At 29.7% G+C, this 15,701-nt stretch overlaps 1 protein-coding gene across 12 annotated transcripts in view; it reads left to right on the top strand.

Annotated features, from left to right (window-relative positions):
• LOC145296730 (receptor-type tyrosine-protein phosphatase T-like) overlaps positions 1 to 15,701 on the top strand; it is a 934,355-nt gene that overhangs the window by 513,689 nt on the left and 404,965 nt on the right. For all 12 annotated transcript variants that reach the window (XM_080142749.1, XM_080142743.1, XM_080142746.1 and 9 more), the window contains exons 11-13: positions 318 to 538; positions 1,983 to 2,052; positions 11,448 to 11,554. In XM_080142749.1, the coding sequence (XP_079998875.1) occupies positions 318 to 538; positions 1,983 to 2,052; positions 11,448 to 11,554 (398 nt within the window). The remainder of the gene's footprint in view (positions 1 to 317; positions 539 to 1,982; positions 2,053 to 11,447; positions 11,555 to 15,701) is intronic.

Below are 15,701 nucleotides of genomic sequence, written 5' to 3'. Positions count from 1 at the left end.
ACGTGGTTCATAGTAAGCATCATGATAAAATAGTTATGTGTAAATTTAAAAAAGAAACAAATGTAATTTCATATCCACATGGAACTATACTGAACACAAAATGAAGAATAAAGTTTAGACCAATGACGACCTTTTCGTCAATCCTCAGAATTACTGCAATAAACAATAGCGGTTATATTTCACACAGGTCACTGAAAACAATAGAACGATTAATCAGTCTTTTAGAAGCAATGTTTGTCCGCATGGACGATTGTGCATTGAACTCCTTCCGCAATGTCAAATATGAATGAACCATTTTATTGTTTCTTTATTTGTAGAACCCCCTCCGCCGAAGAATCTTTCTGTGAAGAAACGACTTAGCAGTTCGGTGGTCGTGAGTTGGGAACAACCAGATGACCCTAGAGGTAATATAACCAAATATCGTATTATCTACTGGGGGAAATCGGATATTGCCAAAGGTCTCGAAGTAAAATCGACGAGATACTACAATGAATACACAATAACAGGGTTGCAACCATATAACACATACACACTCCAAGTAAGTTTTTTTTTTTAATTATTCGCTTTGATCCATTCATTTTCCGAAAAGATTTTTGTGTAATAAAGTGTTTATAAAAATGTAAGTTCATAATTACTTCACTCCGAGTTTTAATAAATATTATTTTTTCACTGTTGCTAAGCCTCGTTTTAATTCTATTTGGGTTGTTATTTTGAATGTAATATCAAATTGAGTCAAATTAAGTTATAAATAACAAACACGTATTTAATACAAGCAGAAGGAAAACAAGACATATAGCTAAAAAGAAAAGTACAAAAATTAACTATCGCCACGCTCACTTAATGAAGAGATATCAAATTATAATAGACGAGTAACTAATAATAGTTACCTTGTGTTAGTTTACTTGAAGTTTGCATTAACAATAACTTCTTTATTAACTGCCTAAACCATAACTTGATACAAAGAGATACCAGCTATAATATTAAAAAACGAGTCAATACAATCACATATAACAATTTTTAAACCTGCCGAGCAAATTAATGTAAGGGCAATGCTAATTATTTGTAAATTAGCATGTACTTAAACACTATTACGTGCACATGCTTAATTACAGTCTTTATCTTGTAATATTGATTGATTAATCAACTTAGTATTTTAAAAAGTATGCCCTACTTGAATAAAAGTAGGAAGATGTTTCATTGGGAATATGAAATTCATACGCGGTTCCCAGGTGTTTGTATATCTAGGTCATACGAGGAGACGACATTAGGTCTCCGCAATTCTTTAGGTGTCGTCGTCCTTCTGCATAAAATGGCTAGTTTTCCTAAAGTCTCGTCCGATTGATAATGACTGGCCTTAACATTACTTAACGTTGATAATCTAAAGAGATCAGAAATATCAGCGTATTTGTGCCCTATGTGTTTAAGATGTGCTATTTAAACAAAATTTATGTGTTTAAATGAAGTAATTTAATGTGTTTGATATTTTATGTATACAAGTGATATTTTAGGATCCTTTGCAGAAGAACAAGTATTAGACTTGAGATACCTTGAACGTTTCTTATGTTTTATTTTTTTTTTATTTGACAAAACATAGATTACATATGAAAGTTTATGTACATTTGATTCAACCAAAAAAATTAAAAAGCCTACTTTTATTAATCGGATATCGTTATGTTGTCGCAGTTTATATACGTTTCCACAAATATTGGCGATGGAAGGATGATTTTACTGGCAAGTTAATTCATGATAGAACACAGTTTCTTGCGGCATTAAGATACCTTTTTTACTGATATAATGTATTTGAACAGTTGTGTTTGGAATAACTATCAAATATATTTTACGTATTTTATTATATAAAATTATTTATAAATATTGCATGAGTAATCTGTTATTACTCAACTTTAACATTTTTTACATGTGTCCAAAATGTTATTTCTCCAACATATTTAACATATGTTGTATCAAATTATTATTTTTACAAGGTGAGGTCTATTAATGGTGCCGGTGTGGGCCCGTCTGGTGAAGAGCTAACGTTCACCACCGACCAGTCTCGTAAGTATATACTTTGCTTATTTTATGAAATTTGGTTGTCAGAATTATGAAAAAACAGTGATGGCCTGGAACACATCTGTAGGATATTCTTACAATAATTGAAGTATTTTTCATTAAAAAATGTTTTAATAAGAAATACAATCCATTTTCATTATCTAGGTATAGATGTTCCTGTAAGGAGACGGAAATGCTCCGCCCCTCTTTGTACAAATGCAGTATTCCTATAGGGTCATTCAAAGTGATTTAGTCTGTATGACATAATAAGACTTCATGGAGAATTATATTCACATTACGCTATGTAAGTATTTTTGGATGTCGCTGTACTTGTAAGTTTATGTTTCGCATATTCTGAAACTGTTGCCAGCTATATAAAATTGTGAATCTCATTTCGGATTAATGAGATCTCGTGACAATACTTACACAATTGGCCATTGTAAAAACATGTGGATTTGAAAAAAATACGTGGTAAAAAAGATGTAAATGCTAACAAGTTTTACTGAATATTCATAACGTGTACTAATATATGCTTTAAACAAGTTACTGATAATAACATACCGTATTATAGTCATATAACAAGTCATATGGTATACATAAAAGAAGGATCCACTTCTAATTTAGCCATTTCACAATCAGTGTCATCGTTATACTTTTATTTATAGCGTCAGCTCTAAGTTATTATGTGGTAATCAATCTTTTTACATCAGTTCTCATTATATAGCGTTCTGTGTTACATTGCGGGATATATAGCGAATATGTATTCGTGTCTCTGATAAGTATGCATGTACATAAATGTTCCTTAGAAATCGTGTTATCTAGTGGTGTATTTGTGGGTATATTTGGGTATTTATCCGTGTGTGTATTTAAGGTATTTTGTCGTCTAGTGTGATACTCGTGGCTACCTGTTTAGAAAAGGTTATATGCATATTGTTCACCTTTTTGTGTGTAATTGCTAGTTCATTTAGCAGTTGTATATATAAATGAGTGTAATGTGGTTGGGTCGCCAGTCAAACTAACAGTCAAATCACTTTGATAAACAGATTACTGACCTCAGTTAGCCGTCATTTGGTTCAAGTCTTGAAACTCTGCAAGTAAACATTTCCTCTGAAGGAAAACGCTATAACGTGAAGTTCTATTTTTTATATCAAATTTATAACTTTTCGTGATATTCCACCGGAGTTGAACTCATTTCTCTGTAATCTTACATCTTCGACTCGCTGCCCACTCAGGCATTTCCGTGGATTTCAAAAGATAAAACTACTGTCAGTCTGGAAACTGACTCTCTCTCTCTCTCTCTCTCTCTCTCTCTCTCCGACTAACTAACTCTCTGACGTTCTAACCATATCCTCAATTGGCAAAGTAACCTGTAGTCCGTGAATATATGATAACCCTTTCTTTGTTCGAGTGTCTGAGGTCACATAACACGTTCGTTCATTGTTTTGGTAAACTGTTTTTTATTATTCCACATTTGTTGATTTTTTTCTTCTGAATCTAAACTTCATTGGTTTAAATATTTCCTCTTGTATTTTTTCGACATTCTTTTTACTATCGAAAATATTTTCTTTTGAATCTTTCTTATTTAATAACACAGAAAATCGCAGCAATTTTGCTTCATTTTTGTGACGTAGTGTTTAAAAGGGGCCCAATATTTAATATATGTTAAACTTTAGATATAGGTGACCGCGGCTGGTCACATATGTGCTTACACATTTATTTGAAAGTATTTAAATATATAGTTACTTTAATGTGATCAGCAAACTATTTGATTGACTTTGTAGTGATATAGTCTAGCTTAGTAATTCCCTAATCCAACAAGTATTTGCTATTTGGTTTGCCATTATTTTAATGACATAAATAATCAGCGAATAGCTTGTAAGTTATTCAATATAAATATTAAATTAAACCGGAACAAAAACTTCGACAACTTGATATATAAGTAGATATAGAAATATTTCAAAATATTAATACCAGTTCGAGAAGAAACACAATTCATGTCAGACTTCGCGACTCACACGAGTAAACAAACATGACAATATGTCGTGTGTTTCACAAGTTTTTAATGTGCATTCTATTTCTATTTCTTATAGCAGACATTTATTGCAATTCATCAGGCGATTGTCTAACCTGAATCTGAATTTCACCACTAGAAGAATTTTTGCTTTGAATATTAAACGTCCACACAGACCAATCGTGACAAGACACACGATGGCTTTTTAAAGTGTCTTCATATAAAATATATATTAAACGTGTCATCGAAGTTGATAGGCGCCAGTTGACTTATATTAGTCCAGAAATATAAAAATATACCCTGTCCAGGTTCATAAAAACAATGTTTGGAAGCGATCTATTTTTCTACGGTTGGTTTATAGACAATAACTGCTCAGTAATAGCAGACACCAATGCTTATGAAACACCTGATGATGATGGTGATGGCGATGATGATGATGATGATGATGATGGTGATGGTGATGATGATGATGATGATGATGATGATGATGATGATGATGATGATGATGATGATGGAACAGCTGAACTCTTTGAGAATCAGATACATCATCAAAGTACTCCAGAAATCAGTTCTTCTTGGCTCGGAAAACATCCTATGCAACGTGCTTTCCATCTAACTGATTTTTTGACTATCCTCACTAGCTTTGCTGTAAAAGCCCTGTTTTGAGAGAAAAAAAAATCGGTGTGAAACACCAGAAAATTGGAAAATTAATGGAATTAAAATAAATATATAATAATAATAATAATAATAATAATAATAATAATAATAATAATAATAATAATAATAATAATAAACAAGATAACTAGGTGTATGTAATCGTACGGCGGATAAGTTTTAGGATGCGCCCCAAAAACTTATCTCATATTTAGCTATATTTTTATTGTTTTAAAATCGATAATTTTCTATATTTCGTGCAAAAGTATGAACATATCGAAATATATCATAAGGTTGATGCATTTTACGCATGTATCCTGAGACTTACCTAATAAATTTATTTAAAGTGGCATACAGGTTCACATAGGTATTTCCAATATGAACAATCGCGTCATTCTGATATATACACAAATAATAGACGAAGTAAAAAAAAATGGTAATATAAAGAGATCGTAATAATGATACTAATAACAAAGTATATCTAATGTGTACGGGTAATTTATGTTGTATCTGTAAACAAACACAAAAACAGTTACGTGTAAATATATATTTGTACGGAAATATCAAAACCTTTTGTTTTTTTTAAGGAAGTAGTCACATTAAAATCAGAAACGTCCTTATACGTATTGCAATAGCGTATTATTTTTGATTTTTACTCTTATTACCTCTTTATCCATTTTACTTGTAGAAAAACTATTTTAATTTGGGGTTGAAAATCGTATCCTATTGATTAGATAGATTTCTTAGAAAATCCGCTAGTAGATAATAAATCAGAATTCAGAAAGATTTTCACATATTCTTTGGGAACTGCATCTCATATTTCTGTCATATAATATCCATTGTGTTACCGTATATTTTACTGTAATTTAAACTAAAAAAATCTGTTTCACTGTTCATTTTTCGCAAAACGCATTATTTCATCCACTGAGGTAACTTGTCCGGTTAATAATACATGTCCGAGTAAATGCTTGTAAGTGATACATAATTGTATTCTAAGTATCACCAGCGGAAGGGGTTATACGTTTAACTTTCAGAAAAATGTCTCTAAAGACTGATTATTACTTATGCACAACGAGTCCCTGGAGACATTAGAAGACGCTTGAAAAACATTGAAGGTTAAATCTAAATTAGGAACTTCGTAAGAATATCTTAACGTACGTGTCTTTGATTGATTGAAAATTTACTATTAAGTTTTCCAGCAACATGATTGCGTTCGTATTGATAATTTGTCTTGCAATTCTTAATGATAAATGCAATATAATTATGAGTTATAAACAGTCGAATATAAAAAAAGTATTCTAATTGCCAAATTAAGGGCGCATAGACATACACATCCAGAAAGATGTTTTCCTTATGCCTTTGATATCTTTATATATTATGCCATCTCACAGTGTATCCAAGAAAACGTTAACTCACCTCATATATATATATATATATATATATATATATATATATATATATACACACCTATGTGTATGTATGTATGTATATATATATTTGCTTATGCATGTTTGATTTTGTTGTTATATGTATGTATTTGTGTATATTATATTGCGGTGTAAAACATTTGTTTTCTATGATGGGCTCGAAAATTCTTAAAATAAGGTATATATATATATATATATATATATATATATATATATATATATATATATATATATATATATATATATATATATATATATATATATATATATATACAAAGACATATCTATGTATATATGTATTTCTGTGATTATATGTTTATTCTTGAATAGGTTCACGTGTTCGCTTTAGGTATTCGTCTCACCGGTACCTCACTATATTAATTACACACGTTTAAAGAGATTTTATGTAACACAATTGATACAATATAATCCACAACGCCGTGTAATAAGTAATAATGAACCTACAAAACATTTATTTATTTCTTATAAGTTCTTATAATTTTCGTTGATACACGCAGGCATATTAGCAGACACTGATAAAATAGTGAACATTAGAGATTTGCTAGGTTTTTTCACTTAATCAGTAATAAACAGTTGGTATTTTAGGGAACTCTTAAACTAAATAAACCTCGATCTAGTTGTACCATTTATAAAAATACTAATACGGACGTATCTGTATGTATATTTATAAATATATTATCTATTTTATTGTATTTGTTGACTTAATTAGTCGGTTGTTTCTCTTTACTTATTAACTATATATCTACTTTATATGTATATATATATATATATGTTGTATATATGTATATTCATATATATTAATGATATATATATGTATATATATATATATATATATACGTTCATATACAGATACATATACAGGTATATAAATAATGTATATATACATATATATAAATATATATGCGTGTGTATCTGCAATGATTTCCTTGAGAATTCAATTCAAACGTAATATTATAGTTTATTTTCATAGCTCTAATTTTAAAATGTATATGTATATATATGGAATAGAACCAAAATGCGGAAAGAAATTGAAGATATTTCTGATTAAGTGGTGTACATGGAAGGGAAATGTACAAAATTAGAAGTTCTGCAGAAAATTGAGGCTTATTTTGGAATTGCCGCGAAAGTCTTCACTGATTAAAGCGATCTACGAAATAAATTAGAGACACGGAATCAGTTGCAAATAATTGGGTCTCTAGTGGCCAACTGGTGCAGAAATTATAGTAGCTCTACTAGTCATGTGTGTTTGATGCAATTAAAATAGCATATCTAGCTATCTATTTTTACTTCGACGGAATGCGAACATAAGGCTAATGAACATCTTAAGATTCCAACCGGTATACCTTAAGTCGTTCGTAGAAAAAAAAATACAAATAATATTTATATTAATCATTTATTCATACACATAATTTTATAAAAGTTACTACCAGAACAGTAGCTGAAACTCTCCATGAAGCAAGTAATCAACAGAAGATGTTATATTTTTAAAGAAACAGCTTTTTATAGGCTTGTACATAATGGTGTTTATCAGCTGTTTTCACTTGTGAAGTAATCGAATAAAGTTAATTCGGTTATCAACTGAGGAAACGCATCTTTTTAGTACATTCCTCAGATTAGTGTTTTAATTGAATAGACTGGTGTTTTCGTTATTTTGATATTTCATTGCATTACTTAGTTTATTACCTCGTAATCTTGTATATATTCATGTTGTTTGGGGGTGCTATTTCATCTTACAGATAATATCGGGTCATAAGGGAAGAATACCTATCGTTTCGATGTATTCCACTCATTTATTCATACACATAATTTGATACATCTATATAAAATAAATTGAGTATCTCAGATATACTAATGAATATTCCAATACCTATCTAATACTACGGATAGTGATGCCTTCAAGTTAAATTATTTCACCAGAATAATTTCCAGTGAGAATGTAACACCAAGAAGTGTTGGTGGATGTGCAATTATAAGAAGCGGCACTGATCACAAATGCATATTTCAGCAGTTGTTGGAGTTTTTCTAACATCAATGTCTAGCCTCAAACAGAACTTATGAAAATATAAACATTGTAATAGATGGTCTACATTACTTATGACATTTTTCTCTCTCTTATGTGAGTATTTATCCGTTTTTACTTTGTAAACCAGCATTGATCCATCTATAATGATGCACACTGCAGAACAGATACAAAATATTAAGATAAAGTATCCACCAGAAGCAGAAGAGGAAAATATAGCCCGAATTTATGAGGAATATTAGGATATGGCATGCAACTTATATATGAACTCACTGTAACCGTTTAACCATTTTTGGATACAGTTAGTGTGAGGAAATGATGCTAGGGAATGTCTTGCTTAATCACTAAAAACAAACCAGTTTTATACAGCAATACATGTAAAACGTATACAGGTAAACTCGATATTTTTAAAAATACTTAGAATGTTGAATATATTCACAGGATACCTTCCTTATGAAAGTGTTTGTCAAGCTGTGTTCTTATTACTCAGTCCTTAAAAGATGTGATTTTAATCTTAAGTAATATATTTTTAAGCAAAACGAACGGTAATCAATAATAAGAATATGTTGAGGAGTAAGAGGTATAAAATATATTGGCCGGTGAAGACCAGAAGATCAGTATGTACAAATATAAATAGTATACGTTGATATAAACGGTGTGTAAGGTATTTTTGAACACATATTTTTATACTTTAAATTTATAATATACAATCGTGATCATAATTATTGACACGGTTCAATAAACATCATATTTCTTTTAAATACAATCTAATAAAAAAGTCAGAATCAAAGGTTACTATGTAGTATCATGTGTATCTCGAAGTGTTCTTTCTGGTGCAACAATTCGATTTAAATAAAAAAATGAATACTAAAAAAATTACAAACGAAATTTCTAAATTACTGTGTTCAAAATTCTTAGCACGGTTTATTATTTTTATCTATTACCAGTATAATTACAGCCAATTTCATATTTGACATGGTTTCGTTACCTTTTTGTAGCCTTATCATGCTTATTTAATGTTAATTTAAAAAACAATCTTTTTCAGATAGTTTTTAGACAGCGTTTGCTTTGAATTGCATAAAATAATTTTAGTTATGGTTAAGACTAAGAAACACAGCAAAGACCTCAGGAAGCGTGTGATAGCATGCCATTCTTAAGGGGGTGTCTATGATAACATTTCTAAAAAGCTAAACCTTTCAAAATCCACCGTTCGAACCATCGTAAAGAAGTTCAAATCACAAGGTCACGTTACGAATTTGGAAAATCGGGGAAGAAAAAGGCTACTGGCCGCGAGAGCAGAGCGAAAAATAGTTTGATGTGCCAACCAAAACCCAAGGATCACTGCCCGGGAGATTGTAGAGGAACGGAGAAGCTCTGAAACGATAGAGTTTTAAAGAGAGTTGGGTTGAAAGCATGTCGCCCGAGGAAGACTCTTATTTAAACCTGTGCATCTGAAAGCAAAGCTCCATATTGATAAGGATGCTGCCTTCTGGAAACATGTTATATCGTCCGACGAAACGAAATTTGAGTTATTCGGCACTTATAGTGTTTCTTCTGTTTACAGGAAATCTGACTTCTTGCATGAGTACACCATAACGACTGTAAATCACGGCGGAGGCAGTTTGATGTTTGGAGGATTCTTTGCTGCTACTGGACCAGGACAACTTGTTAAGATCGCAGGCATCATGAAAAAAGGGGTATTATATTAAAATCCTGAATAAAAAAAAACCTGAAGGACTCTGTTAGAGATCTGTCACTTAGTCAACGTTGGTGCTTCGTGCAAGATAATGACCCAAATCATTCGGCTAATCTGGCTAAGAAATGGCTTGAAGACAACAACATCAATGTTTTGAGGTGGCTCGGCCAGAGGCCGGACCTCAATCCCATTGTAAATTTGTGGAGGATTTTAAAATTGAGGATAAAAGAGAGGAAGCCTAAGAATCTCGCTCAGTTAGAGGATTATTCTCAGGCGGAATGGGCTTAATTAACTGCTGAAGAGTACTACAAGTTAGTGAAAAACTATAATAAACGACTACAGCAAGAAATTGAGGATAAAAGCCATACACTAGATCATTAGAATTACGGTGCCAATACACTTGCACAAGGGGTTTTTGAAATATCGTTTGTAATTTCTTTATTATTCATTTTTTTGGGGGGGGGGGAGAATTCGATTGTTGAGTTGGAATAAGCAGTTCAAAATATATATTACACTTTGTAATTTCCTTTTATTTAACCTTTCCTGGAGGATTTTTAAGACACAATAAGGTGGTTATTGGACTGTGCCAATAAATATGATCATGACTGTACTCATTTACGTTTTTCTTTGCTTTGAGAAGATTACATGGGCAATACTAAAACAAATGAAATGAATAGATGTGCTTTAATAATGTGTTTAAAGGTGAAATACAGAAATTGCAAGCTTCCTAAAAGTTGCCAATGATGGCTTTCAGTGTTGTTACCTGTGAAGTGCACACCATGCATGTTTTTCCACGAGATGCATCTAACGATTATAAGACTCGGTAGACAATATAGCTAAGGGGAGGGTCTATATCTTCCAACAAGACTCGGCACCATCATATAAATCCCTCAAAACCAATGGATGGGATGAGCGAGAATTTTCATGATCATGTCATACAAAACTTATAATCGTCTACCTCATCAAATGTTATTCTTTTCGATTATTACGTGTGGGTCGTCATTGAAAAAGAAGTTAATAAGGATCGTCAACCCACAAAACCTCTCTGATCGAAGAAATAGCCAAAGGAACAGAGGACGTAAATAGGGATTGGATGATTAAAGCTTGCAATCGGTTCCGTACTTAAATTGAGTCGGTGATAGAAACCGTAGGATGATATATACATAATAAAACGTGAATTTTGTTTTGTTATAAAGACGAAAAAAGGAATAATATATTTATTTTAAAGTGATATTTATGCAGCGCTATTTGTAATTACCATCATGCATTATACCAAATAGAGACGCCTTGTTATCGCTTATATATATATATATATATATATATATATATATATATATATATATATATATATATATATATATATATATCCACTTAAATAGTTAAAGAAATGTACACCAAATTAAAGTACAATGTGGAACAACGAACATATTTTCCCAGAAATTAGAACTGGGCAAATTATAACCTATTTGGCAGTTTGCATCTATTCTATGTTTTACATTTTAATCACGATAATTTCTCTGAGAGCGTATAATGGACCATATATATAAACACGGTTTTCTTTTCTATTTCTAGTACCTGGACCAGTGGGCATGTTTAAAAACACAAGTCGAACTTTCAATTCAATTACTCTTCAATGGTCTCCACCAGACCATCCGAATGGGAACACTTTATTTTATATTGTAAGTATATTTTTTGTCAATTGGAAAATATCAGTAAATGATAGTAATGACGCTGTTGAAACATATTTGCTGTTTTGATAAACTGAACACACATTTTTGCATGATTAATCGTATTCATCTTAATATTACAAGATTGAGTTTTTGAAGTGGTTGTTACTGAACCCTGACCGTTACATTTTAACTTGTAGTCAACACGTTGTATACAGAAATGATCAGGAGGAAACAAATTAGTTCCTTTTCACTTAGAACAAAAGGCATTTATTACGGGTTATATTTTGGATGAATTTATTGTTCGACAGATAAGTAAAATATAATATATTAAATTATAATTTAATATATTTTATTTTATAATCCTATCGAAAAATACATTTATGTACATTTAATTAACAGTTATTATTATTATTATTATTATTATTATTATTATTATTATTATTAATATTATTATTATTATTATTATTATTATTATACTAAAACTATATATTAATATATCATTTTTAATTATCCTGTGGAAAAATACATTTATATAATTTAATTAACAGTTATTATTATTATTATTAGTAGTAGTAGTAGTAGTAGTATTAATATTATTATTATTTTTGTTATACTTAAACTATATATTAATGTATCATTTTTAATTATCCTGTCGAAAAATGCATTTATATAAATTTAATTTACAGGTTTTTATTATTATTATTATTATTATTATTATTATAATTATTATTATTATTATTATTATTATTATTATTATTATTATCATATTTAAATTATATTTTAATATATCATTTTTTAATTATCCTGTCGAAAAATAAATTTATTTAAATATATTTTCCAGTTATTATTATCATTATCCTTATAATTATTTTTATTTTATTATTTTTTCATTACTTTATTAAAATTATATTTTAAAATATTATTTTTCGTATTCTGCCGAAAAATAAGTTGATATAAATAGAATATACACTTATTATATTTTATAATTATTATTGTTGTTATTATTATTATTATTATTATTATTATTATATGCCATCATAATTATTATTTTATTATTATATAGCATAATAATAATAATAATAATAATTTTTATTATTATTATTATTATTATTATTATCGTATAATTTATTATTTTATTTAAATCATATTTAAATATATCTTTTTGAGCATTCTCTCAAAAAATAAATTCATGTACATATAATTTACCGTTATTATATTGTTTATTTTTTTATTAAAATTATATTCTTCGTGTCGAAATTTTTTTATTAAAATTATATTCTTCGTGTCGAATTTTTGTCTTGAATTTCTGTTTTATAACAAGCTCGTGTTCGTATGTACGTTTTATATAGCTTTTTGTGTGTTGTCGGAATTATTGCATAAACATAATTATTTACTTTCCCCTTCAGTTTAGATAATTTTTCAGCTTATAAACTTTATCTTTTTAGTGATGAAAATTCGATATAATTGTTTTATTGCATGTAGTTGCACATATACATGATCTCTAAGTAAATGTTAATGTATTATTTACTTACTTAGGCACACCGTGTATCTCTCTCTCTCTCTCTCTCTATATATATATATATATATATATATATATATATATATATATATGCAGCATAATCGCGTTGATACAACGGTTCTCGTCAGATCATCGAACTTAAGCAACGTTGAGCCTTGTTAGTACCAGATGGGTGACTATTTGGGAATTCTAAGCAGTGTATGTGCTCTCTGCTTATCTCAGCATTTGTTTCCAGTCGTCCTGTACCTCCACTTCGCTTGCCACTGGTATTTAACAATGTCGAATCAGGAGAAGTGTGTTTGGAGATTGCGTACCTCCTGCCACAAAATTTTCATGCGCAGGCACCCCTTCGTGATGGCCATAGTTGTCAAAGGTTCAAGGGGACTAACTTAACATAGAGCAGTTCTAAACGATAGAGTTCTTTCAATATTAGAGGTGATTTATTATTTAATTTTCTTATCTTTTCTTTTCCTTCCCTTACTTCTTTGTACTTAATGAGTTTGATTTTATTTATATTTTATTATGTGTAAATGTTTTAAATTGATTTTAATATATTTGTTAAACTGTATTAGTATTTCTTTTTCTGATATATTGTTTTGTATATTCAGTTAGCATTTTGTAAGTTTGTCCCCTCTTTCTTTTATCTTTATCATTTCGGCCACACCTATACAGTACTTTTTTTTGTTTGCAAATTCTTACCTCAGAAAGGTTTTCATTCTGAATCTGAATTCAGTGTTGCCGTTTTGCTTTTACTTTCCTATAATGCTGTTTTCTCTCCTTTTCTAGCGAGAATTATTTAGCCTCAAGATGCTAGGACATGAAGAAGTCTTCTTTTATTACTCTTTCCGTAACCGGTTATCATAATGTAATAGATTCCATATGTAACTGCATACTTTATCTTATAATATATATATATATATATATATATATATATATATATATATATATATATATATATATACAGGGTTACCCCCAAAAAACTGGTCCCAGAATCTAATTAGGCCTCGTTTCTCAGTGTTTTGTCCGAATGAAATGAAACTTTGGTCATAAATAGTTTATTATATTCAAAACATCACATCAAAACACTAGGGTATTTGGCTTTTTTTTCTCCATTCTACAGCATATGTTCTAGATTGCCTCCATTTAGCTTTTGTTTTTTGTTGTTTTTTTTGGGGTGGGAAGTTCATCATATATATATATATATATATATACATATATATATATATATATATATATATATATATATATATATATATACACTGTACAAATGCCATACAAATACATAGTCATAAATGCTGATATCTCCTGCAATAAATTTTGAACGACATTTCGTATAGTTTATATACCATGAAATACACTTGATCGTTTTTCTCAATTAATTTTTGGATTTACTTTATTTTTCCATTATGTATTATATTATATTATTATATTTTATAATTGAGAGTTAGCTTGACTACCTGAAGAGATGAAATTTACATCCGTATTTCCATCTTGTGGATAGATTACTGAAAACTATTATTATTACCTTGTTCGTTAACCAAAGAGAAACACCGGAGTCATTTGCTCGTGAGCAAATTCTAAATGTGTACAACAGTATCGTAGAAACATCTTCCTTTATTTCCTTGGAGTATTATTCAAACTTTACTTACAAAATTTATTTGTTCATGGAAAATTTACACGACAATAATCACACGCGTTCAAACTATAGTAACGTTCGGATTACAGAATTATTGCCGTCAGAGTGAGTCGTTAGTCAGGTGTCGAAGGAGGAAGGGCAAGAAGAGATAGATGATAATATCTGGTCAAGAAATGTAATTGGGCGGTCTGTTCTTTCTAACATGGTTCCATAATTAATCGGACTGCGTACGAAACACAACGAAATTAAATCTAAGTTATTTATAACTATATATTTCAGAGGTAATTGAATTATTCGCTGGTCAGACTTTATTTACATTCAATATAATTCTATTCTAATCAAAATATTAGATTTATCATTGGTTGACCCTTCTGATAGAACGTTAATTAGGGAAATGAAACGACGTGAATTACCGAGAATAAACGTATCTGATTACAATCATATCACTTTTAAAATTCTTGTTTTCTTGCGGTCAAGAAGGTTATGCAATATCTGAGTTAGGTCACGGCTATCATTTGCTTCTGGTAATTGCCGGGGATTGAACAAGCGATGTTCGTTGGTATTTGTTTTACGCTCCTATGGAAGATAAATGAATAAATAAAATGATTAAAATCAATAAATATATAAATAACGTGATACCTAGACGTGTTACTATTACATGCACGTCACGTGTTCAATTTGAGGGTTTCCTGTTGACGAAATGGGTATATATATATATATATATATATATATATATATATATATATATATATATATACATATATATATATAATATATATATAATATATATATATGCATGCATAAATGTATGTATACACATGCGTGTGTGTGCGAGTGCGTGTGTATGCGAGTGTATAGAAATTAAAGGGGAAAGAGACATAGATACATATAAATATATATGTAGCCATGCATACATGTCAATTGTAATACAAACAATTCAAGGAAAAATAAAATACTAATAAACTGAAGATAAACGAATGAAAAATTAAGTCCACAAATAC

The sequence above is a fragment of the Euprymna scolopes genome, chromosome 17 (genome assembly GCF_053919585.1).
Source record: "Euprymna scolopes isolate OS-2025 chromosome 17, ASM5391958v1, whole genome shotgun sequence".
NCBI classification, from domain to species: Eukaryota; Metazoa; Mollusca; class Cephalopoda; order Sepiida; family Sepiolidae; genus Euprymna; species Euprymna scolopes.
This window is presented reverse-complemented; position numbering and strand designations above follow the sequence as displayed.